Raw genomic sequence first — 27,170 nt, 5'->3', positions numbered from 1 at the left:
AGGAACTCCCAGGAGTCCCCACAGGGTACTCCATGTTAACAGGCTTAAAGCATATGTTGACAGGGCAGACATGGGCTTGCTCATGGCTACAGATGAGGGACAGGAGGAAGAGAGTGACCCTCTCCCAGACCTGTTGTCTCAGAACCCTGAAGATGGCTCAGTTGAAGGAGTGACCCTTGGAGGCAACCTCACTGCCCATCAGCAGACTGAATGTAGACAGGTTCTACAATCATTTTCACATATGTTTTCCTTGATACCTAGTCAAACTGACTGGTGTACCCATGTTGTGGACACTGGTGACAGTCTGCCTGTAAAGAACAAACTTTACAGACAACCTGACCACGTCAGGGACTGTATAAAGGCTGAGGTACATAAAATGCTGGAATTAGGTGTCATTGAACCCTCAGAGAGCCCCTGGGCTAGCCCAGTGGTTCTGGTCCCCAAACCTCACACCAAAGATGGCAAGAGAGAGATGAGGTTCTGTGTGGACTACAGAGGACTCAATGCTGTCACCAGGACAGATGCACACCCTATTCCAAGGGCAGATGAGCTCATAGACAAACTAGCTTCTGCAAAGTTTTTGAGCACATTTGACTTGACAGCTGGCTATTGGCAAATCAGGTTAGCTGAGGAGTCTAAGGCCAAAACAGCATTCTCAACCCCAGGTGGGCATTATCAGTTTGTGGTGATGCCCTTTGGTCTGAAGAATGCACCTGCCACCTTCCAAAGGCTGGTGAACCAAGTCCTTACTGGGTTGGATGACTTTTGCGCAGCATATCTTGATGACATTGCTGTCTTTAGTTCCACCTGGGAGGATCACCTGATCCACCTGAAGAAGGCTCTTGAGGCTCTGCAAAGGGCAGGCCTCACTATCAAGGCTACTAAGTGCCAGATAGGGCAGAGTAAGGTTGTGTATTTGGGCCACCTTGTAGGTGGGGGCCAAGTTCAACCACTGGAGAGTAAGATACAGTCCATCAAGGATTGGTCCCCTCCAACCACCCAGACTCAAGTTCGAGCTTTCTTGGGCTTGACTGGGTATTACAGGAAGTTTGTTAAGAACTATGGGTCCATTGTGACTCCTCTTAATGATCTGACATCCAAGAAGATGCCCAAAAAGGTTCAGTGGACAGTAAGCTGTCAAAAGGCATTTGATGACCTGAAGGAGGCCATGTGCTCTGCACCTATCCTGAAAAGTCCTGACTACTCCAAAGAGTTTATTGTCCAAACAGATGCTTCTGAGTTGGGTGTGGGAGCTGTGCTGTCACAACTTAATGTAGATGGTCAAGACCAACCCATTGCTTTTATTAGCAGAAGGTTGACCCCCAGAGAGAAGAATTGGTCAGCTATTGAGAGGGAGGCCTTTGCTGTGGTGTGGGCCCTGAAGAAGCTGAGGCCATACTTGTTTGGCACTCACTTCAAGATTCAGACCGACCATAAGCCCCTCTTGTGGCTAAATCAGATGAAGGGTGAAAACCCCAAACTGCTTAGGTGGTCCATTTCCCTACAGGGGATGGACTTTACAGTGGAGCACCGGCCAGGTACTGACCATGGGAATGCAGATGGTCTCTCCAGGTACTTCCACTTAGGACATGAAGACGAGACTGGTCAAGGCTAGTTTAATGTCCCAGCGTTTGGGGGGGGGTTGTGTAGGAGAGTAGGGTCTGCTATCCTATGGTCACCCCAAATTTTTGCTTTTTGCTTCACTGGTTTTTGACATATTGAGGCTGTGGGCCTGCCAATCAGACCCCCAGCCTGCTGTTCTCTCTACTAAATTAAAACTATGCACCCTAGGTGCATAACCAATTGGAAGTGGATCACCCTGTCAGCCCCTGTACCAGTGTACACTAGGTACCCAGGGCATTGGTGTACCCAAGGCCTGCCAGGGGCTGCAGCATGTATTATGCCACCCCAGGCTTGGCCTAACAATCTGACACAACTGGCTGATCACTCAGCTGGGGTAAGTTGGTGTAATCACCTCTTACTTAGGTGTAGTATACCTATACCTAACCTTAAATGGGACACCTGGTAACCTCTAAGTCACTCCTATGGCAGGCCTTAACAATCCTGAAGGCAGAGTGCTTGGTTCCATGTGAGATGGTGCTCTGGCATGAGCTGAGCCTGTCTGCAGTGGTCGGAACAACTTCCTTCTGCTGTTTCCAGATATCGTCATACCATATACTCTTAAGTGCATTATGAACCTCGCGGTTAAATGCTATCTTTGGTTTGGCTTTATCAAAACATGTCGAGTAAGGTGTCATACGAATTGGAATACTAACCCCTCGCCAATTCTGGCGACGGGGTTAGCATTCCACCCTTCTAGAGGGACACGACATGTACAGTACCTGAAACCCGGGTAAAATCAGACATAGCCTCAGCTCCACAAAATGGATGCTGCCACCACAGACACAAGTCTGCCCTCCTGCTGCTGGGAGTCCTTCCAGCTTGGGAGGTGTGGACAAAGGGTTTCCTGCCAGGGGAGGTGCGTGCACCACCCCAGACAGGATTTTGTGTATTGGTCAGGTAGGGCTTGAAAGAAACCAGACATGCCTGTGGCTCACAAGGAGCCTCGGTGCATATGCCAGTTCAAACCGGTCCTGGGGCACACCAGTCCCGGGCCTGGGGCGAGCTGGACAAAGGATTGGGGGTGTAACCACCCCCCTTCCTGGTCCCACCCTTAGGGAGGGACCTAGCAGGTAGTCCGGCCCCTAGAATCCGAATAAAGGTAGGAGCTGTGTCCTAAGACTTCAGACATCCTGGAATCAACTTGAAACTAAGAAGAAGACGGGAACTTCGACATTCTGCTGCACAGAAGACTGAAGAAAATCTCCCCTGTGGTCAGGGAGTGACCACCTTGCTAACGCAAGCACCATCCAGCGAATCACCGTCTGCTTTGCCGCCGCCTCCCGCCGGAGCCCGAGCCCAGAGACTGACAAGACCTGGACCTCCAGACCTCTCACCGCCCGATCCACAGTCCCTGAAAAGAGGAGACCCGTGGAGGCACCGAGACACGTGGAGCCAGCCATCTTGGAACGACTACGACAAGCTGACAAGTGCAACAACCGAGGCTCCCTCCAAGTTGTGCTTTGGGTCCTGAGAAGCCCAACCCTCGAGCAGCATCTGCACCAAAGGTGAGCCCTCCAGCATCTCCACGATCTGCGTGGGGCCCTTCTGCATTTTGCCACTCGACGCGCCTAACCGGTTGCTGGCCCGCTGGCTAGTGGCCATCTTGGCGACGAAATCTACGACAAACACCGCTGGTCTGGTTGCTCCAGACTGGCCCTTGCTCCCCTCCAAAGGAGCAATCCCTCTGACCTTGCTGGTCAGAACCAACAGCTGATTTCCGAATCCTCCTGCAATTGCTTTTGCCAAGGCTTGTTTGCTTCGATCAAGTCGCCGACACCGCCGACAGCGAGAGCCCGCGTGGGACAGCTCGTGAGCCGACTCCTGGACGTCGTCGACCTTCAGGGACCACGTGGCTGCGGAGACAAGCTACCCCTCATCACCTGTTTGCACCCGACATCGCCTGGTACCCACCTGGTGCCACGCTGGTCACTGGCTAGTGACTGTGAACACTGTCCCCTCTGCTTACAGGTCTTCAACATCTCCGATCCACTCTTGGATCCACTGCATCTCTCCCGGACCGACCGCCTGCAGCATCTTTGTCTTCAAGCTCCACGGAACAGATAGAAGCAACCCGACGCACTTCGAGGCCTATGCACCCGCTTCCTGTGGGTGAGGTAAAGCTGGCACACCTGTGCCCCAGTGTAGTATTACATCTCTAGTGCCTGTGTTCCAAATCTTGAGTTCCTAGTCCATCCGGAAGATCCTCTTTGCAGTAACTTTGTACTTTTTACGCACCCATTGAAACCTATGGGAGCACGCGTGTGACTATTTGCTCTGCACACGCCACCCGTGGACCTCCTGGTCACTAACTGACGTTAGCTCCTTGTAGGCCCAGCGATTCTCGAGGCCCTAGGCCTTTTCCCTTTTCTGTTCGTGGTACTTATACCACTATTTTAGTATATGGTTTGAGTGGCCACCAGGGCCTATCCATATAAAGTGCAACTTCTGTGTATTCTGTGATAATCTTGTTTGACGATTTGTGCTCCTGTGCTCATAAAGAGACTAGGGGTTACTTTGATAAATAAATACATATATATTTTGAATATATATCTGTGTGGTGTCCTTTCATTGGTATAAAAGGGGGTTGCATTTGGTAAAACAGCTGGCTTAACACGCTTCACGAGTTTAGCCTCAAAGACTGCTTAGCCTACGCTACCACTAGGGCAGCTAGTCCAAAAAGGTTGACTTACAACCACACCATAAGGGTTGCTTGGCATGGTACAAGGTGGTCACTAGAACTAGTGAACAGCATATACCAGGCCAACTTCTCACACATTAGCTTGAGTTTTCGTGTGAATTTATATAGGTCTATCATAGTCTTGGTTAGATCCCAGAATGCCGTTGGGCAAAAGGATAAACCCCTGTTGAGGATCTCCACTTGTGCAGATGTATTATGATGATCCGAAATATTGACCATTAGGTTGATCGTTCCTTCGGTTCTGTTTCTTGCTTCTTCCTTGCTACGCTCAGTTCTTTTGAGGCTTTAATGTTATATTTCGACTACGTTTGCCTCACTGTGTTTTACTTTTGCTTTTCTATGAACTATGATGCATAATCTTTTTCTTTCTTTTTGACGACATCATTAGTCCGTGTTTTAAAGTATTACTACACTGGCTGCATAACCTCATGCTTAATGTTGTTCTGTGCTGTATATGATGGCGCGTCTAACATGTGTTTTGATAATCTTGCGCCCATTATGTGTTTTTGTTAATCCTGAGCCTAATATGTGTTTTCTTAATTCTCATGTGATCACGATATCACCTATGTCACAATTGCGTTGAACATAACACTTACATTTGTATTTGTTGCCCTCTACACTTTGTTTCAATGCATGACCTTTAACTATTAGACTTACCTTTTCCATATTCGTCGCTCATGTACTGTTGCAATTAATATTTGAATGCTGTTGCTTACAAGCTTTTATGATTTATATTTTTCCTCTTCCCTTTGGTTCACTATCTCTTCCCTACCGTCTTTTCCTTTCTCTTTTGCACTTTTCTTTTCTTTCTTGCCCTCTTTCTATCCCCTCTTTGGTTCCCCCTTCTCCTATCACCATCTTTTTCTTTCTGGCTAATATTTTGTTCTCCACTTTCCCACAATTCACTCTACTGACAACTCTGCACCCTTTAAACTTAACTTATTCTACCTTATTCTTTGTATTCATACCACTTTAGCCTTGAAAAAGCCCACGGCCAATGGGCCACTAGGGCGAAACACGTGTCGGCTTTTGTTTTTCTCTTCACAATTTGAAATTTTTGCGCTCCTTTGATAAAAAGATAAATAAAAATAACACAAATGATCTTCATTCGAGCAATGTCTCTGATATTGATTATCCACTGACGTGGACCAATTAAGAAGGCACTACCCTCCATCGTTTTCTTAACCAGGACCTAAAGTGGGCCGGCTCCTGCCGGTGCTGGGCACAGGCAATTCTTAAAGCAGGTGGTCAGTCGCGTGTCTCTATTGGGCCCTCCATTTTTGCCGTCACCCTCAGGGTGATTTTTTTTTTTTTTAACTCTGCAGCAGTACCACTGCTAAAAGCATTTAATGCAACTTCAGTCAGACTCGTTATAGTTCTTTCAGTGTCTCATCAATTCAGCACTGAAGCATTTTCAATATTACATACAACAAAGTCGTAGTTACTGCTTATTTATCTTATGCAACTAACAACCATTGACAAAGCCAATAGACCTGGCTCATTGTAGGTGTAATGTTACTTGTTGTATCGTATATCGGGATGCAATGACAGAAAGCGCAAATACCAGTGGGGCGGCACACTATGCTAAGCACAGGTTTTTAGCATACGTGTTTTTAAGCCACGCCCTTAATTACATCCACCACGCCCATTTGAGAGACCCACCAGATTTTTCGTCCCACTTAAAGCCCTGGCCACGGGTACCTCGGTGTTACAGACACAGCTAAACGCCGGCTGGGGTAAGAAAACATTATACCCAGCACCAATTGAATTACGGCGGCTCTTAATTTGTTCGGAAATGCTACATTGTAAGCCGAAAGCGCTTTATCTGCGCCCCCACTCCCCCACATCAACACGCTACCATGATTGCAGGCACGTGAGGCACTTTTCTGCTCTGCATGATGGATGGCCGATCTTCCCGTAGATCGGGCCCGGTTTGTTGAGCATTACATTGTCCAAGTGCGTGCCACCCAGTGTTTCCCCCACTTTGCCGGACTGGTGCCTCTATCCCCCTCCATGGCAGCCCTGTGTGCAAATGAATCCCGCCCTTGTAAGAAATGGCGCCAATCCCTGCTCTCCTATAGTGCCTGGCGCAGCAACTCACCATCTCTATCCAACACCTCTGACCAACACATTACTAAGTTCCGAAATGACATGATGGCTATCGCATGAACAGATGACAGCCAACTGTCTTCAGTTGAATGCAAGTAAATCCGAAATCCTCATTGTAGGAAGGGATACACATCTTTGAAGCGATCAATGATGGCCTGCCGTGCTGGGAGCTTCCCCTACCCCCAAGAATACCGTAATAAAAACCTGGGCGTTTTGTTAGACTGTGCACTTACTTTTCAGGCACAGCCTAAATGAGTGGCTGGCAGCTGTTTTGGACTCTTATGTGGTCTGAAGCCGCTGCTTGGGTTCTTTGACACTCAAACACGCCAGACCATTATCCAGTCAAGACTGGACTATTGCAATTCTCTGTACCTGGGTGCTAATAAAGCAAGCATTAACTGCCTGCAGAGGGTGCAAAACACCGCAGCACGTACCATCTTCGCCCTCCCGAAATCTTGTCCTATTTCCAAATACATACATAAGATGCACTGGCTTCCGATAGAAAAGACAATTCAATTCAAGTCCCTGTGTATCTCTCACAGAATCTTCTATGCCCAAGCCCTCTCATTCTAGCCAATCTTCTCATCCCCTATGTTCCAGAACGTCCCGTCTGCTCCTCGAATCTAACATCTGCTACGTATTCCCCAGGGTTAGAAGAGGCCGGTCGTGCAAGGTTTTGGCTTCCTCTCTCTGGAATGCTCTCTCCCAAGCACCATCAGGAACTTACAGGATCATGGGGTTTTCACGAGGGCTGTTAAGACCTGGCTCTTCCCTGATTAATCCTCTGCCTCTCCCCCGCTCTTCGGCTGGTATCTGCGGATGTAGCGCTGGGACATCCTGTTGCTGGGGCAGCCATGCGCTCTACAAATCTGATAACATAACAGTAGGTATGACTTTGTCCTTGCTACCTGGCTTTGTCATCATACTCTCCATTTCCGTCTCTAACTTTGCTCCTTGTTTGTAGTCTGTCTTTCTCTTTGCTATTGTATTAAGCCTGTCTTTACCCTTATTCCCTATATCTATTCTGTCTCCACTTTTGCTCCCCATATCTGTCTCTACAGTAGGTCCCTGTAACTGGTGTGTCTCTGTCTTTCTGTATCAGTCCTTGATCTCTGCATCTCCAACTCTCTCTTCGTTGTATGGGCTAATTGTTTCTTTTCTACCAATATCTGGTCCTTGCATCTTTTTCTCTTTCCTTGAACCCTGGTTTTTCGAAGCCCCTGCTCTCTATATCCTGTCTCTGTCCTTTCTCCTGTATCTGGGCTATCACTGCCCTTGCTGCTTGTCTTAATCCTTTCCCCAGTTACTCAATTTTTCCTTTTCCTGTAATTTAATTTGTTTATGCTCGTACAGTCTGTATGCGATGTATGTCCTTGCGTCTGGTAGTTTTTTCAGTATTTTTGTCTTAGCCCTCGTTCAAAACATCTTCTTCCATTAGATGGACTGTTTGTCATTGCTTGCTGTAGTTAGTCTATCTCTGCTTTCTGCCTGCATTTCTGCCCCTGATCTGTATTCTATTTCTTCGTGCTCCCTGTTTTTCTGTCTCTTTTCTTGCTTCCATCACCTGGTATGGCTCTGTCCTTGCGCCCAGTATACATCATTGTATCATATACCTATGCCTCTGTCCATGCCCCTGCATTTGCTCTGTTGCGGTCATTGCCCATTGTCTCTCTACATCCGCGTTCCCTGTCTCTTTGATTGAACTTGGTGTTCCTGTCACTGTTCGTACTCACTAATGTGGTCTATTTTTTGCTCCCTATCATTCTCAGTCTCTGTCCCTGCTGTCGGTCTGTGTATTGTCTCTTCCAATGGATATTTTGAATGTCTTGTCTCCGTCCTTTTTCACTTTAACTGTGTTGTTACTCCTGGTATCTAATTCTGTCCTTGCTCCCTCTGTTTCTTCTTCCAGTATGTGGCTTGTCTTTGGTCTGTGATTTCCTTATTTCTCTCATTTTCCAAATCAGTGTGAGTGTGTTGAAGAGGCAAAACCTGTACGAAAGTGAGATAAAGAGCATCATTCTTGTCCACTGGTGACACGGTCTCTCCTGATGTCACTCTCTGCTCATGGTTTCAGCCTGCGTGAAATATAATTTCCCTGCCCCGCTTCAACTGGTCAATAATGCCTGCAGCCTCTTTCACTGATCACTAACCCCTGCGGACTGGCATTGATCAACAACTCCAGCAGTCCTACGTTGATCAATAACCCCTGTGGTCCCTGGGATTGGAGAGGGAATACTTCCAGAAATTCTTTTTTTTTTTGTATTAATCGGTCCCGCCAGCCGATCGAAGCTTGTAATGGACTTCACTGTCACCACTGAATGTTGAACTCTTTCTCAGGTACTTGATGTCTAGGTTAGGATGTGTTTTGCACTATTTTATTAATTCCTAATTAGATTATGATAAACGTTTGGTGGATCTTTCATTGAATTATGGGTAGGCAGTGCCTTGTTCATTTAGTTAATTGTCAGAGAGGTTCTTCGAGCGAGAATATGATAGGTTATGCATTATTTGATCTGCACTAGGATGGGTTTAACAATATTGGGTCAGGTTTAAAATAGTGTGTTTCATTTGAACAAAGTTGGAATGTGTTCTGGACCTTTAGGTAGTTATAGGATGGGTCTCTGGGGAAACATTAGAATCTGCATTGAACCATTTGGTCAAGGTTAGGATAGTTCTCATTTGCTCGATAAAAAATAGGTTGGATTTTGCACTTTAGGATCAGTGGTATGCTAGGCCGCCTATTGCTGGGTTAATGTTGGAATGGATCTTGTTCCATTGAGCCGAGGTTAGATGAGACTTTGTACAATTAGGTCAAGGTTGGGAACAGTCTGCAAGTTTGGTTCATAATGGTAGGAAGGTTTTCACACTGCTGGTTCAAGTGTAGGGTGAGTTTTGCTCCATCCTAGCACCACCACTGCACCAAGCTTAGAAAGGGGCTTTAGCCAATAAGTTAAAAAACACTTATTACTATAATATGGGTTAGCAGCGTGAAAGCTTTTTATTGCTGTCATTGTGGGGGAATACTTTTATTTTCACCACCTTTTGAAAATTGGCTGTTTGATCCCAACAGAGCAAGAGCAGAGTCTGCTGTTGTAACTAACTTAGATCTCTTGTCAAAGCTATATATGTTGAAAAGACGACCACAGACTTTACTTTTGAAAAACATGTCTTGAGCACTAGATATGACTTAGAATTTTTATCCTTGGAAGCATAGATGACATTTTTTTTGCAATTATGTTTACAAGTAACTCTCCATTAAAGTGTCTTAAAATTTGTGTCTGTGCTTGGATCGGTCGTGTTTCTCAAACCATGGTTTTTGATGGTTGCAGTGTTGAGGTGCATGTTAGAATGGATCTACCACCATTGGGTGAAGTTTTGGATGACTTCTACAATAATGATGAATGTTTGTGTAGGAAATGAAGGGTGGTAGTGAAGGATAGTTTTAATTGGTCTTCAGCTGTAGGGAGAAAGGTCGGGATAGGTCTTGTACTATTGGGTCAACAATAGTAGCTCTTCATTAAAGTGTCTTAAAATTTGTGTCTGTGCTTGGATTGGTCATGTTTCTCAAACAATGGTTTTTGATGGTTGCATTGTTGTGGTGCATGTTAGGATGAGTCTATCACCTTTTGAGTGAATGTTTGAGTGGCTCTTTTACCATAATGAAGAATGTTTGTGAAGGAAATAAAGGCATGGTAGTGAAGAAAGCTTTTAATTGGTCTTCAGCTGTAGGGGGAAAGGTTGAGATAGGTCTTGTATTATTGGGTCAAGAATAATGGCTTCTGCAACAGTTGGTCACCAGGAATCATAAGGGTTAGTGACCAACCTACCTAGGTAAAAAGTAATAGCAAATGGACGACCTATTATCAAATTTAAAACCACCAGTTAGAGTCAAACGTTTCCCTGTATTTAGGAATTATCTTTGACTTCAAGTGGCATTTAGTGTTGGGGGTCAGACGTTTGCAGCTTGTTTTTCTTCTAAGAAGTCTTTCGAGTCTCGAGGTAAAGTCACTCCTCCTATAGGCTGTATTGTGCATGATCATCGGTTCCTTTGTTAGATTGTTTTTCTCCGCCATCGGGTTCAGATGTCTATCTCGGAGCTCCGGCATCAAAGCCTTGATGCAGTTAACAGCAGTCTTTTCATCCACCGATCATCACCCTTAAAGGGACATCATCAAACAAGAGCCAACTACTGGTTTTCAACTATCATATTTCTGCCCGCCCGTTTCGATGCCAGCTTCCACATCTTTACTGCCATTTTCTTTTACTCGGCTCACGTGGAGTGATGGAAAAGCCTCCCATCAGCTTTTGCCTCAAGTGCCAGGCAAAATATTCCTGGCAAGACCGCCATCTGGTCTGCAGCCTTGGCCTGTCTCCAAAACATGACTAAACGTTGAGCGAAGCGTGTTTTTTCTTCAGTCCCAAGAAAGCACTTTGTTGGGGAGGCATTGGGCCCATATCACAATGCAGGCACACCGAGATGCGCCCAATATCTTTGGGGACCTTCCACATGCCCTTCATGCTGAGAACGACATCGAGGAGGAGGGAGAAGCCCAAGGTGCGCCGATGGACGTTCCCATCCTTTTTGCCAGTGGTAGGGAACGGTCCAAATCTGACTATGACCCTAAAGCCTCAACTGGGCATGTGAATAGTTTGGCAAAATTCTCCCAAACCCATCCTAAGACACATAAACAGGCTCCTGGAACCCCACTGTCCTCAGGCCATTGAGGTACACGGCACAAGGCAAAGCGAGCAGACTGTTGTACCTCCCGACAGAACAATCCTCGAAAGGCACAGAAAAAACGAAGGCACCGACTGTTACAAAGTTGATGCCAGTTTTGGAGCTCGCGTCGAAGCCACAAACGTTGACACCAGAAAAACAATCAGAGGCTTCGGAGCCGAAACCTATACCACCGAAACCCAAGACGCATTCGGAACGGAAAACAGACCTTGCCCCTAAACCACTCTCTGCACCAAAAACATCTTCGGCCTCTCAACTCTCGGTGCCTAAAACACTCTAGGCTCCGAAAGCACCAGGCACTCCCACAGAACAAAAAAAGCGCACAATTCAGCCTATATTGACGAAATTTCAGGAGAGGCTCAACACCAAACAGAAAATCTTGGTTATAAACCCAGGCACAGGAAAGGTGGTAACCAAGCCACCTCTTCCATCCACAGAGACCTTGCCAAACAGGAAAAAGGCTTTTTATGAGGAAATAATGGATCCTCAACCTCAGAGCATCCAGTAAAAAGCAAAATGATAGGTATACCAGCCACATCCATTTTCCACCACAATCTACACCTAGACTTCCACCTACTCCAACGCTAATTATACCCTCTCCTCCACCGCCAATTCTTCCTCTGCTGCCATTACCAGCTACCCCTCCAGCTCTTTCAACTCTCCCATCACACTCACCCACTACATCACCAATTGGGGAACATAGTACATGGGTTCATTTTGACCACTATGACAAACCATATTTTCCTGACCCACAGGAAGATCCCGACAATATAGATCAAACATGAGACAACTATGATGTAGAACATGCATACTCGCAAACATTTGCCCAAGGGCCACAAAAATAGTCTGTGGTGTGATCAAGGGCCGCACTGATGCCAGCAGGGTGGCGGTAGGGAAGTCTGTATGATTCAGGGATTGTGTAAGGCCTAAAAAAAGTTACATGAACAGGAAAGCATTTATTTGTAGTTTGATTAAAGTTAAGTGGTGCAGGACACCACCATAGTTAATTCCTAACTACATTTAACCTGTAAATACGCTTGCCCGGTTATTTAAACATTTTTTCTGAATATTAGTGCTCAGCAAGTAAAAGTTGCTCGTGCTGCTGTTCACCAGTTGGGCCACATGTTAAGGTCAAGAGGGCCGCAAGCGGCCCCTGGACTGTACTTTGAGTATCACTGACATAGGTTCACAAGGGATACAGACTCTGATCTGTACCCTTCCAAACCATCCCACCTGATGACACTACTACCTACCATGAAGCACTGCGCAGGGTTGCACATTATCATAATGTCGACATGCACACTCAGGAAGATGGGGACGATTTGCTTGTTGAAACACTATCCAAAGCTAAATGCACAGTCCTGTTTCTACCAAGGATAAAAGGCATGCTTAAACCCACCACAGAGATTTTAAGCAGCCTGTAAAATAAAGAGTCTATAAAAAAAAATAGCACAGTTTATAAAAAATACAAACCATAACCTACTGACTCTTAAGCATGTTCCACCAGAATCTCTAGGGGTGCCATCGGCCAGAAAAAGGGCTAACTCACAAAGTACTTGAGATGCTCCTCCTATTGACAAAGAAAGCAAAAAATATGACACTGCAGGTAAGCGTGTAGCACCGCAGGCAGTGAATCACATGAGGATCGCAAATTCTGTAAGCTTCCTCTCCAGATATAACAAGGTACAATGGGATGAGATACAGGAATTGCTCCAAAACCTTCCTGACCAATACAAACAAAAGACTCAGAATTAGTAGAAGAGGGTAAGGTCATATTTAATGCCACAATAAAATGTACCTTAGATGCAGCAGATACCAGCACAAGAGAGGCCAACGCCAGCATTATCATTACGTGCCCCGCTTTGCTAAGAGTGTCAGGCATTAAGCCTGATGTCCAGCAATACCTCCTCAACTTACTGTTTGATGGGGAAAACCTATCAGGGGCCGGTCCCAAAGCAACACCATGGGCATGGGGTATACTCACTCTATTTCCTCATTCTATAGAAAGGTGGCACCTTAAGGCCTACACTAGACCTCAGACCCCTTGTCAAATACATCCTGTTGGAGCACTTCCACGTGGTAACACTCCAAGAAGTCATACCACTGTTGCACCAAGGAGACTTAATGACAGCCATAGACCTCATAGACAACTACTTTCACACACCAATACATCCAGCCCATCAACGCTATGTACATTTTTAAGTAAATGGCCAACATTATCAATTCAAAGTGTTGCCATTTGGAGTGATTACTGCACACTACACCAATTGGAAACAAGCTCTCTTGCGTAGAGGAGTGCAAATGGCACTGGGTCATACATTACAACATCCACATCCTAGCAGAATACCTACCAGGGGTGGACAACGCCTTCGTAGATATGCTAAACAGAATGCAGCAGCGGGTACACGAGTGAGAAATCAATACAACACTGCTCCACCTATACTTCCAACTGTGGGGAACTCCAGAGATAGACCTCTTCGCCACTCACCAGAGCGTGAAATGCTAAAACGTCACCTAAAGGTTTCCTCAACCAGAATCCAAAGGCAATGCCCTATAGATCAGCTGGTCAGGGATATTTGCTTACGCTTTTCCTCCTCTCCCACCCATTCCTTACGTCGTTCAGAAGCTCACACAAACATCCCTCAACCTAATTCTAATAGCCCTAACATTGGCTCGACAAGCATGGTTTACAACCCTATTGCAACTGTCTGTTTTGCCACACAGAAGCTGCCCATCTGGCCACGTCGTCTGACTCAGGACCAGGGAAGGGTTACACACCACAACTTCAAATAACTAAATCTAGTGCTCTGGCTCCTTAAGTCGTAGAACTTGGGTACCTCAATCTTCCACAGCAATGTATGAACATACTAAAACAAGCTTGCAGACCTACCACATAAGCATGTTACACTGCTAAATGGAAGAGATTTGTGCATTATTGTGTAGCAAGAGAAAATCCAACCGCTGTCCTCTATGGTACAAGACATTATTTTCTACCTGCTCTATTTTCAACTAGCAGGTCTAGCAAACACATCCATCCGGTTAAACTTAGCAGCATGTGCTGCATAGATGCAAAACAGCCAAAACATTTCTTTAAGATTCCAGTTAATAAAGCCTTTATCGGAGTTTAAAGAGTAATTCATTCCTACCTCCGTCCCACCAGCACGGAATCTTCATATAGTTCTCACAAGGCTTGCTGGTCTTCCTTTTGAACCACTTTATTCATGGCATATACAGTTCCTCACATGGAAGGTAGCATTCCTAGTGGCTATAACATCTCTCAGAAGGATACGTGCACTTCAAGTGCTCTAGAGGAACCTTTTTTCCAAATCCATCCAGATAAATTGGTACTAAGAATCCAGTACATATGTTAACAAGCATTTACAATGCAATGGTCTCGGCATTGGTAAAGTTAGAGCCATTGGCATTGTTCATGACATTATTTTTGTTTATGTTTTTGTTATTAAAACATTTAAAGAAACGGCATTGTTATTTACAATTCACAAAGCAAGTTCTTGAGCAGGTCTTCGTACGCGTGGGGATTTATGTGTGTAGTGCAGGATTCACTGCTGGATGGGCCCTTTATAATCAGCCCTTATTCTTAGCCGTCTGGGACTGTTACTGGAGTTAATGCTATTTTTCCCCAGAATACACATGTTGACATTCAGATGACAGGTATGCTTTTCCCTATGGAAGCACTGCGTGCTGTGTAGACGCGTGGTTCTTTGTACTGTGATGATTATGATAGACTTACGTATGAGACTTCAGGAGCATCCTTTAACTCCTCAATATTAAGTTTGGACCAGATGCGATTCCTCTTAGTAACCGGTACAGGAGAGTGATAGGCATGGCAAAGCGCAGCATCCGCATTTAACACCCACTGGCCTTTCTTTGGCCCAAGAGCAAGCCAATGCTCTGTGAGTCAGGGTGGTTAAGTCTCCCAGCCAAGGATTTGTATTCAGCACTGAAGGTGGCAGAACTGGTTTTAAGTCAATTCTGGCTCAGGCAGCCTTAAGTAATTTTTTTATAAAGGTAATTTTCTGCTTAAGTTATCTAAAATTTGATTTCATCATTAAGTCAGATTGTAAAAATAATCAGAAAACTACTGTTTTGCCCGTTCCTCAGTGGAGATGGGAAATAAAGAGTTTGATCCGACTCGTACCTATACGAGAAAAGTGAAGTTCAGCCTACTGACTTAAACAGCACTTGACTTTTATTTAACTGTGAGGGCACACTAACCCCAATAGGTGGTGTACCCTAATTTTATTATATATTAGCACCCTGATCTATGGGCTAACTAGGCACACTTTACGGGTGATTTATGGTTATATATAAAAATAGCTTTTTTCCACATAGCAAAGGCAGTTTGTCATGTGTCACTGCAGTGCATTTAGGTATAAATGGTTTTTACCTGCATTTAGTTCTTTAAGTAACAGCCTCAAGGTGGCCAAAACAATTCCATGCATGCCTCCCATTAACATGAGAGCCACTCCCTCCTCCACGCCCTCCGTCCTCGCAGACAGAACCTGGAATCATTGCCACCCTAAATAAGTCCTCATTGTCCACCCTGATTTATCAAACACATTACTGGGGCTGAAAGCTATTTTTTTGACCTGAGAAACTATATAGTAATAGTTTTCTACCTTGGAAATGACAAGTATCTTTATCACTCTGAGTCTACTGCAGTGCATTTAAACTGCAGCATAGGCAGCGAACAGTGGCACTGCTGGCCGAAATATGTTAAGTCACTTATGTGGGTGGTGTGAAAATACACTGCAGCCCATGTATGACGTTGAACTTTCCATGCCACAGATACACTTTAGGTACCATTTACAACGGACTTATAGGTAAGTTACATAGGCAAAATAAAGAGTTTCAATGTACAGCACATGTTCTAATTGGGATGCAAGGACACTATATAACTAGTTAGCAGTGGTCAAAGTGCACAGAGAGGCAACAAATCTGGGGTTGACCTTTCAGAAAAATGCAAATTTGATACAGTCCAGAATTGTTTAACTCTATTATGAATCTGTACCCTTGGCACACTAATGAATGAAAACTGCTCCACCTTCCATCACATCTCCCATAATTAGACCCGCTTGGTCACGTTTGATGTTTCCTACATGAAACTGTGCCTAAGCGAGGCTTCAGTTAAGGTTACCTTTGGTAGTGAGGGCCCCAGAGTAAACACTATGCCCAATGCTCGCAGAGGCTGCATCCGATCTTGGACCAGGTTTGGTCCCACATCTAATATCTATATAGACGACAGGATGTGTGGTACTCTTAAAAACTGTAAAATGTTGATAACCCATAAAACACATAGGGAATAAAACTCTCAGAAATATCTGTCATTTAAAAAAAATCTATCATAATTTGCTTTAGGCATTTCAAAAGTAGGGAGAAAAACTTGTAGATTGGAAGGCATTGAGAGCTGAAACCCTGAGTCTATGCCCTAGGGGCAAGGCCGAACAGTAGCGAAGCAAGGGTGCCATCGCCCCTAATGCAAAATAGGGAAATGGGCCTCCAGTGCCCTAGTTTGGAAGTTAAAAAAAGAAAAAAACTATAACTGACCTGCAGTGGGCCCCTCAGTCCTCTGGGCCCGTGTGTTTTGACTTGCAAATGGTGCACTATTGATAACTAGGCCCCTGGAACTAGCAATGTCACACCTCTACCCTTCCTTGTACTGATGAGGGACAAAATATCCACTAACTGTAAAGACTGCAGCAGATTTCAGACGACAGAACATATTGAAAAATAATCAGCCCCGAGGCGATGCACATGAGAACAGTTACTATCTGCACGGGGCTGGCAGGGTGATGAGAAAATGTAATATTAAAGAGAACATTTCCTTCAAGCCTAAAGATAACTGTTCTATCAGCTTCACTTTTATTGTTCAACCTGAGCTTCCGAACTGTGTAAAAATGTTTTACTACTTCCATAAATCTTACAAAGAAGCAGGGGCGCCTGGATTGCTACAGAAGTGGAGCGCTGCTATTCAAGGAGTGCTATACCCGTGGTATGTGTATTATAACGTCTCCATGAACCAGAGGCGCAACTAGAGCCAAATTTCGGGGGGGGGGGGGCTAAGCAAAAATTTCGGGGGGGGGGGGCTGAATCTTTAAACAGTCAGCAGAGTGGCGCTGATTTCGGGGGTGGGGGGGCTGAATCTAGGCAGAGTGGAGCTGCAGGGGCTCTTAGAAGGGGTGAAACAACAGTGAGGCCTCATTAACATGTAAATGGTCTTTTAAAGACCTGTGAAGTGCTCGGGCGCGGCTTTGTGTGTGCCTGCGAGGCTGTCTCATCCCGGGCTGCCGCACACGACGGGGTGGGGGGCTGAAGCCCCGTGAGTCCAATGGGTGTTGCGCGCCTGCCATGAACTAATGCTCTTGGCTAGTCAGGTCTGTAGGAGTATCAACCGTTGTTGCAGGTTGCATGTAATACATAATGTAATAATTTTTAATGGGAAAAAAATTATAAAAAGAGGTTAAAAGATTCACGAGTGCAAGCCACACACAGATGTTTGCAGGGTGGGCTAGAGCGCAGACAGCAGAAATGTGGTGACCGTGCGCATTGATTTGCATCGCAATGCCTGCATGTGTCTAAGTTGTGCTTTTAAGCCGAGTATCTCTCATATGCGATTACATACAAAGGATTTGCACTGGAAGCACAAGTAAGACACGCACAAATGTGAGTCCCGTGGCAGCAGTTGCATGTCAACAGCGCGGAAGCAGTCCCACGTCTACCATGTGAGGTTCGCTCTGGGAGAGAGAGGGCGCCTCTCGGCGGCCGACATATCCCGCCAACTCAAAGACAAAATTGGAATCCAGGGGGCAGACGCTCTGCCATGGAGATACCCCCTCCCAACCTCGCTGCTTCAGCGCAGCCGCGGGCTGACCGGACTGTGGAAGAGGGGCTCGCTAGTGGCGAATTAGCACTTCCTGGCACAGTGCCATCATGTGGCACAAAACCGTCAGCATTGTGCCCTAAATAAAAGTATTTTAAACAGTCCCCAACTGCCCCAGGCAGCCCAGAAAGCGAGTTTGTATCTCGCCCCGGCAGCAATATCCCCGGCTTTTAAGGAGACCAGGATCCGCAGGAATTTAATTCTATCCTCCCTGAAACAGATGTATCCACCAACCAGCCCTCCACGAGATGGGCCTGGCGGCGAGGGTGTGTATCGCGTTCACCCAACCGCACTGGATGTTTTCTGGAGATCAGACCGCCTTCCCATAGAATGGAATCCCAGCTTTCAACAGTGGTTACGGACGTCACATTTTTTCAAGTAAACAGGCAAGAATAGTGAAACCCCTGGTATACCTCGTCCTCTAGTCCCCACAGATCTCACCCCTTCGCTCACCATGTGTATTCAGCCAGTCTGGGTTAATATCGTTACTACGATTCATGCACGAGCCCGATTTCTAATTGTTGCTTTCTCAAGAGGACGCGCCCTCAATTAATCTCACTAACAGGAGCAAACAGTGAAAGCCGAGGGCACCGGAAGACAGCACCGCCTTTCTCCGAGGCAGAGTAGAAATGCCTCGGAGAAACGCAGCCTCCTTTTCGGATTCGGGGGCGTGTTTTGCTGTTGTCTCCTCCCTGAGACTTTTCGCAAAAAACACGCCCCCCGATCCGAAAAGGACGGGGCATGATTGGAGTGACGGGACCTCTTCTCCAATGGTTGGCCAGCATTTACGAGGCCAGCCAATGGAGAACAGGGCAGAAGAGGGGCGGGTTCAAGCCCCTCTTCTCCCAAGTCATTAAATCTCCGGACTTCCGGTCTGCCGACCGGATGGTCCCGAGACCTAAAAAGGAGCCTCAATGACTTTCATAGGAAATATTCCACTTATTGATGTCTGTAAGGCAGCTACATGAAACAGCCCATATACATTTACAAAACACTATTGCGTTGATGTCTTATCTAACCAACAAGCTAAAGTAGGTTAAGCTGTATTACAAACTCTTTTTCAAACATCTACATCAGCCAGTAGCTAGCCACAGCATTAAGGGAACACTGCTTTACATTCACTGCTAAACATATGTATCTACAGCCAACACATGCTATGAATGGATCATGTTACTTACCCTGTACGCCTCTGTTTGTAACATGTGGTACTGTAGATTTACATGCACCCACCCTCCTCCCTGGAAGTTACTGGCTGACGTTCAAACTACTCTACCTAAACACTTATCTTTATCGAACTTTAACCTGCATGTTCATCTTTACTATCTCTCTATTGCTCTTATCCTAAGCTCTCCTGATGATCTGAAAACAATCTAACAAAGTAACTGTTGATCATGCGCAATAGAGACTATAGGAGGAGCCACTTTACCTCGTGACTCGAAAGACTTCTTTGAAGAAAAACAAGTTGCAAACATCTGAGTCCAACACTAGATGGAAGGAGTATGCTAAGCATATGAATCTACCGCACTGCAAGCAACAAATAGATGCTTACAGGGTAAGTAACATGTTCCATTTAGCACTAACCTAAATCATATGTGACAGTTGTGGTAAATGGTGATGTGGGTAGGAGACAGCCAAAATTAAAAGGATCACCCCTTTTATTAGTTTAGACTTCTGTAGGAATGACCAATTTATTGGCAATAAAGGTTACATGTACCCTCGAATGACATCTTTGCTATGCCCTCTTCTAGTGACATATTGTTTGGGTTGTAGTAGCTGTTGGGCCCGGCGGATCCCGACAGTGGTAGCATATCAGAACCAATATCTAAACGTATACTTTGGACGAACACAGCTTTTAGCTTTAAGCAAGGAAAGTATAGGACCTACATACCTATCATTATCGGGAATCTGACAATGTTCTAATTTAGGGTCAAAATGCAGTGGGCCAAGAAGATGCACAGTCATTTTGACCATGACAATCTCCAAGTCACTGGTTGGTTCCGGCCTTAGATGTCAAAGCTTCCAAAGCCAAGTATCTCTTAACACTACAGGGCCTACGGTTGTCTGATCTTCAAGGTGGAATTTTTCACACAACCAGCACTCAACTCTGCAAATAAGTGGCACATAGATCCCAGGTAACACCACAGTGATGTCAGTATTTTCAGTGGCAGTGTGTAGCACTAGGGCTTGGTTTCTCCGTGGAGAGGCTGCTGAGCTCCCAAGATAAAGCTCAAAATGTGTCACAGCCCCACAACTGGTGAGAAGTGAGAAAAATAGCTTAAACTTCATTTGCTGACTTGTAGCAAGTATCCTTCCCAGAGGAGCAATTAACAGCCATAATGTGGGGAGTTCTACTAAACACACTAATCTTTATATAAGAATAAAGAGATGTTCTGAAATGGACAAAGACTTGGAAAAAGCCAAAGTGAATCTGATGTGCTCTATCTTCAACATGCACAACATGATCAGAAAGCAATTTAGATTAATGCAACCCATTCATTTTGAAGTGTATCTTTTTAGGGACACCACATAAAAGAGAAATGTTTATGTGCAAGATTTGCCAGTGACTACAACGTGGATCAGCTGTCTATAAATGTGGTCAAATTGAAATCCATCGCTAGGTGGATACATTTCAGTTGATATGCAGAAATTCTCTGGGGGTTAAATAGGGGGATCCGCAGAACCCAATATGGTCTGTAGCTACACACCTCGCATTCACACTTTTGGCTCAGATGGCCCTTGTGCATCACTTCTGGGTTTCACAAAAGTCAAGCAGGTATTACTTTTTACTTTAGCCGGGAAGGTGGATAAGGCTTTTGTAGGAAAGTAGGATCTGCTTTTATGGTTACCCCCACTTTTTGCCTGGTGTAATGCTGTATCTGACTAGTCTGACTGGGATCCTGCTAATCAAAACCTAGTCTCTGTGCTTTCTCCCCTAAATTGGTATTGTCAGTGCTTGGGTACATCCCAGATTGGACACTGGGGTACCCTTATCAGTCCCTAGTATATGGTACTGAGGTACCTAGGGTATAGGTACACAAGGAGTCCCCAATGTGCTGAAGCATGTATTATGCCACCCATGAGGGACCATTAAAACTGTAACTACAGGCCTGCCAATGCAGCCTGTGTAAGCTGGTGCTAGCACCACTTACGAAAGATATAGGTTTCCCTATATTTAAGGTCACTGCACTTAAAACCTATAAGTCACCCCTAAAGCCGGCCTTTCAATCCTGAAGGCAGGGTGCTCGGTTCTAAGTGTGAGGATGTCCCTGCATGAGCAGGACATCCCTACAGCATTCAGAGTCCATTCTTCCAGGCTGTAAGTGCATAAGCCATTACGATACATAGAGTGGCCATGCGTCATTACGTGATGACATCTCTAAACTGGCTGTAATGAACCCTATCATGTTTGGTATCAAACATGTTGTAATCATGCCCCCACACTGTAAACTGCGTGGAAGGTATGATTCCATGCACTGTACAGCTCCTCCAGGAGGCCCTCGGTGATCCTGGTACCAGTCTTCTAGACCCAGATAGCACAACATGGCTGCTGCCGACCAAAGACACGATTCTGCTCTCCTGCTGCTGAGCCAAGCTTAAGCAGGGGAAGGCAGAACACTTCCCAGACAGGGTTTAGTGTATTGGGGCCGGGTGGGTGCGCTTGCCAGTGCCACTCAGTCTGCTTGAAGGCCACATTTTGTGCCCTCCTTGCATAGTCCAGTTCAGCTCAGGGAGTCGTTGGCTCCCGCTCTGGCATAAAACTGGACAAAGGACATGGGAGTATCCTCCCCACTGTCCGACCCCTTCTCTGGGAGGGAACCCTGAATCGTCCCTTTCCTTAGGGTACTTACGCGCTTACCTGAGGGTGGGTCCCTAGATTCGTCATGGGATAAGATTCATTTCAAGACACCACTTCTTCGACCGTCCGAGCACTCTAGACTTTGCTGGACTTTTCTCTGGGTATCAAGGCTGCAACTGGGAAGACTCCTGTGGCTCCTGATCCTGTCGCCCTGCTCGTCTGCTACATCGTCCGTGCCTGTGCTCCATACAGGAACCTTTCAAGACCTGTGGGCATCCAAGACACCTGAAGGAATCGCCCTTGAAGTGAAGGAGTCACTTCCCTGCATCTGCAGACACTGCAACTAAGCTGACTGGTCTGCTGATCCTGGGCTCCCACGGACTCTGAAAGGCTCAGCAACACAGGTTGTGGTTCTTCACATCCCCTGAGGCCTGTCCTGTCCTCTCACCAAGTTTGAGGCAAGTATCCCTCGTCGGAGCCGCAGGAACCGAATCCCTGTGCACCGCGTTGACTTGCAGTTGCAAAGGCTTATTGGCATCCTTCCACCAAGATCTTCGGGCTCCAAGTAGCCCCAACCATCACCTGTGACCAAGATCTTCGTCCTCACCGCATCACTTACCCCGCGGGCCTGCATGTTTGGTGAGCTACTCGACGTCCTCTTGTGACTCCAGTGCCTCCGGCCTGTGGATCCTCCTGAGGGTCTCCTTGATTTCTGCAGACTCCCCTGATTGCTCGGGGCCTACCCTGACTCCCCTGCTTGTGGTGAGACACCTGGACCTTGCTGGTCCCGACACTGTACCCTCTTCACTTTCCACGTGGGTTGCAGTTGCAAAGGCTTGTTTGTGCTTCCGATGAACACCGTCAACTCACCTGCAACACTTGACTTCGGTGGGCATTCGTCTTCCGGGCCGCCTAGTCCCTTCGAAGTGGCATAGACTCTGTCCCCTCTGCTTGCAGGTACTTCTCATCCTGAATCCACTTTTGGGTTCCACCGGACACTTTCACCTTCCCCAGCAGTGGCATCTTCCTGAAGTCCTCTTTTAGGTTTGACTGCAGTTTCCTACGCCACTTCACACCTATGCACCCGGCTTCCGTGGTGTATGTATCCTGGACCCTAGGTTATCCGCGGGTCGGGTGGCTCTCCAACGATCTGTCTTCCACTGGGTTTCTTCAGGGTCCACTGGGAAGGGTCAATCTTCTTTAAAATTGCAACGTGACTAACCAATTGACTTGCATTGATCCCGCGGTCGTGTTCCCACTCTGCACAAGGCCTCCGTGGGGTTCCTGGTTACTTACCTTGGGTGGTTCCTTGGGTCCCCGGCACTTCTACGTCTTCTGGGTGTAGTCTTGACTCAAATTATGGTTCGCATACCACTATTGTAGTATATGGTTTGGCCTCCCCCCGGTGACGACTGTGTATTTTGTGCTACTTGCCTGTTTCTTTTGAAAAGTATTGTACGAATTGTGTATATCTCCAGCTAGGAGATATCTGTATGTGTTAGTGAGTGTTTTATAATAAATATATATTTTTATAACTACACTGTGTGGTTCTTTTCACTTAATCTATACCTATAAGATTATGTCCTGGTAAAATAAGCTTCTTTACACTCCTTCTGGACTAAGGCTGAAGGCTGCTCACCACAGCTACCACTTAGAGAGCTCTCTAAGGTTGTCTAAGACTACTAAAATCACCATAATGGTTGTCTGGATTGTTGCAGGGTGCCCACTTACATAAGTGTGCATCATATACCAAGCCATTTTCTCACAGCTTTACATAGAAATGATGCAAAGTACACAAATCGTAACTTAGTGGGATTCAAACTGGTTTAACATAAAGACGATAGCAGCTTCACTAGTTAACTAAATGTTGTCGCCTGCGGTCCATTAGCTGCTATCACCACCCTACTGCTGCTTAGTGGCAAATCAGCAAGGTATGCTCCACAGCCAGAGCCAGCAAGAGCACCAATAAGTTTGTTCTTTGGTGGGGACAACAATAGCACGCTGTTTCAAGGCACATTTCAACTTCACTCAAGCCAGAAATCAGCACTAGCCTTAGTGCTTGTTGTCAATGTAATCTATAGCAGACATCAAAACTAAAAAGTTGGAGGAAAAAGCCACAGTTGATGGGCTAGTTTATGTTAGGGTCTGATTTGAAATGTTGAGTCAAACTCATGGGTGCGAGAAAAAAAATTAGTATGGGACTTTCGCCGTGTGAATGAAGGTACGCTGGGTTGTGCTGCTCTTGCAGTGTGAGGGGCAAGGTTAGACTAGGTTTTGCAGTGTTGCTGATGGAGGTCTTGATACCACCTCCATCACTGAGGGAAGGTTTCAGTGATTCATGCAGTGTAGGGTTAAGGTCCGGATGACGCTTGCTCAGTGAAGTGGTTAGGAAACATGGCAAGGAATGTTGGGAAGGATCTTGTGTTTTCAGGCCAGCCTTTGTATGTTTATTGCATTGTTGGGAGAAGGATAGCTGGCATTGTACAGTGTGGATAAATACTGCACTGTTTAAGTGAAATTTTTGAATTCACCACAGAGCGCCTGCTCGGTGGAAGTTCAGGCTTGTATGGATCTTCCGCCATCATGGAGATTTTCTGACTATTTTTTTCTTGTCTCCTTTATCTCCAGTTCCTGGCAACCAAGTTGAAATGAGTTCCCCATGCCGGACTTCCCACCATGAACTTTCTTGAATCCCTGACTGCTGCTGGGCAGGATGAAAGGCTTCTTCACTCTTGGTTCAAAGATCCAGACTCGCACCTGTGTGAAACTGTCACCAAAGATACCCCAGAACAGCTTCTCTCACTCTTTTCTGCCTCCTCCTCCTCCCTCCCAGTTGCTGACTGCTTGGCAGTGGGCAACACTGACACTATGAGGCCCTCGATGGAGCTCTGCCCAGCTCACCCAGGCCCAGAGGCTACTAGCTTGCTGGACCGAAAGTGCAGCATAGGTTTGGCCCCAAGCCCCAAAGAGGGCCTTGGGGGGGTGCAGAAAGGAGACGAAGAAGGCAACGCCGATGACGAGAATGAAAGGGACCTCAAGGGACACGTGTTTTTCACCCCGGATGGCTCTGCTTACCTCCTCTGTGGCTCTGACGTCCAAGATAGGGCCCTATCGCTGGGCCTCTCCAGCCAACTATTTCTACCAAAGGGCAACCCTTGTGTATCCGCAACAGGGGACCCGCTTAGTACCTCTGATCTCGCAGCTTACCAGACTCCCATGAGCAGTTTTCACATTACATGTACCTACCAAGGATTAATCTCGAACCAAATATTCCAGAATACCTCATCTGGGGTGGGGGCCCAACCCCCCTTCCATAGTTACCATGTGATGAATGCCCAGTGTCGCCGCGCAGCATACTACCTAAGGGAACATACCACAGCCAAAAAACAAGAAAAATCCAAAGAAAACCTAGAAGGATTGGAGGAGGAGGGCAACAGGGAAAGTGAAATGTTGGGAAGCGGTGAAAGTACATCTGCTGGACAACAGAACAGACAAAAACAGCCACTTTTGTGGATCTGCCTGTTGTGCAAGCGTTCATTTCGCCATGGTAGCCGACTGGCTGTGCATGCTACTGCCATACATGGGGCAGACGTGGCCGGGGACCAGTATGAGATCCTGGCAATGGGGGAAATATCTGCTATCCTGCACAGCATCGAACATGGGAAGGGAACTCTCATAAGCTTTCTTGAACCAAAAACGGACTATAGTAGCGGCAATGGCCCTCTGTTCTCTAGCCAAGCCCAAAAGCTGCCAGACCACACCGATAACCTCAAAGATGTAGCGACAGGAATGTTCAGCAATCTGGTGAATGTAACCTCAGAGGGAGCCAAAGTGGGTACGCCTGAAAGTGATAGTAGTGCAACAAGGGGCCTGATCCCCAACTCCATCTCTGGCTTGGTGCCAAACATGCAAGCTGTTGGGATGCATTGTGGGCTTCAGACCAGTCTTCCAACCATGGATGACCTAGACAAGGGAGGGTTAAAGCCCCCCAGGAATGCCAAGACTCCAAGCTGCCACCACCTCAGTCCAGGGGTTTTTGCCAGCCCAGTAATGGAGTCCTCTCTTGACCTGACTCTCTGGAGCCCCAAAGCGTTGTGCGACCCAACTCAAGCCAAAGATTTAGCGGTTGGCCCAGAGGATGGTGATGAGGAGGAGCTGGGCTGGTGCCTGGCAGAGGATGCTGGCAGCCAGGAGACCAAGGCAGAACAGGAGACCAAGGAATGTGCCAGCACGGCCACCTTTGAACACTCCCATGACATACAGCGTCTACTTCCAAACCAAAGCCTTTGTGGTTGTGCAGCTCTACCAGTGCTGACCAACTCTTGTCCAAAGGAAGACTCTCCTATCCACTCGACCTCCCTTGATGCCCACAGTAGCGAAGTAGAGGACCAAAGCAACGAAAACACCTCTGTCGAAGAACATGATGACCATGCCCTGGCCTACAGTCTACCTATGGCCGAAAAAACCTCAGCCCCCCTGTCAAGCTTTAGCGTCTTAACCAATGATGACTATGGCCCAAACTCCGGGCCCAGTCCATTCCAAAGTATGTCTCTCTCCAATCACATGTCTTTGTTACACTCCCGCAATTCTTGCAAGACGTTAAAGTGTCCAAAGTGCAACTGGCACTACAAGTACCAACAGACACTTGACGTTCATATGAAGGAGAAGCATCCAGAGAGCAACAGTCACTGTCTCTACTGCAACCTGGGTCAACAGCATCCACGCCTAGCCCGGGGTGAGAGCTATAATTGTGGCTATAAGCCCTACCGGTGTGAGGCCTGCAACTACTCAACCACCACCAAGGGCAATCTCAGCATCCACATGCAGTCTGACAAGCATTTGGCCAACCTGCAGGCTTTTCAAAGCCCCAGTGCTAGTGCTGCTGCCCTGCCTACCACTAGCAGTGGTAGCAGCACTGCTGCAAGTGTCCCTGTTGGTGGGACCTTTAGCGGTAGGAGTTCCAGTCCACCTGAACGCAGCCTACCGTTCCCTCAAGACAAGCAGCCCAAACAGAAGGCATCTTGGCAATGCAAGGTGTGCAACTACGAGACCAACATATTGCGCAACTTGCGCATCCACATGACTAGCGAGAAGCATATGCAGAACATGCTGCTAGTACACCAAGGCATGCCTATGGGACTTACGGGCATGATGCAGCCCGGAACAGACCTCTGCCAATTTTACAGCCCACAGCCTCTCCGCCAAGAACAGACAGTAGACCACCAGCTTCTGCTCAATGGATTCCAACTCACTGCTGCCACTGGCCGAAAACTTGCTACCGGATTTCCATGTAAGTCAACTTATT

At 46.6% G+C, this 27,170-nt stretch overlaps 1 protein-coding gene across 1 annotated transcript in view; it reads left to right on the top strand.

The window, feature by feature from the left end:
* The window catches only part of LOC146870720 (zinc finger homeobox protein 2-like), a 910,344-nt gene that overhangs the window by 256,848 nt on the left and 626,326 nt on the right, over nt 1-27,170 (top strand). Inside the window, exon 2 of the mRNA XM_085646216.1 lies at nt 24,494-27,155. Within this exon, the coding sequence (XP_085502342.1) occupies nt 24,542-27,155 (2,614 nt within the window). The 5' untranslated portion in view covers nt 24,494-24,541. The remainder of the gene's footprint in view (nt 1-24,493; nt 27,156-27,170) is intronic.

This window comes from Triturus cristatus, chromosome 1_1 (assembly GCF_964204655.1).
Source record: "Triturus cristatus chromosome 1_1, aTriCri1.1, whole genome shotgun sequence".
Classification (NCBI taxonomy): domain Eukaryota; kingdom Metazoa; phylum Chordata; class Amphibia; order Caudata; family Salamandridae; genus Triturus; species Triturus cristatus.
Note: the sequence above shows the minus strand (reverse complement) of the source record. Positions and strands in the feature narration are given on the sequence as shown.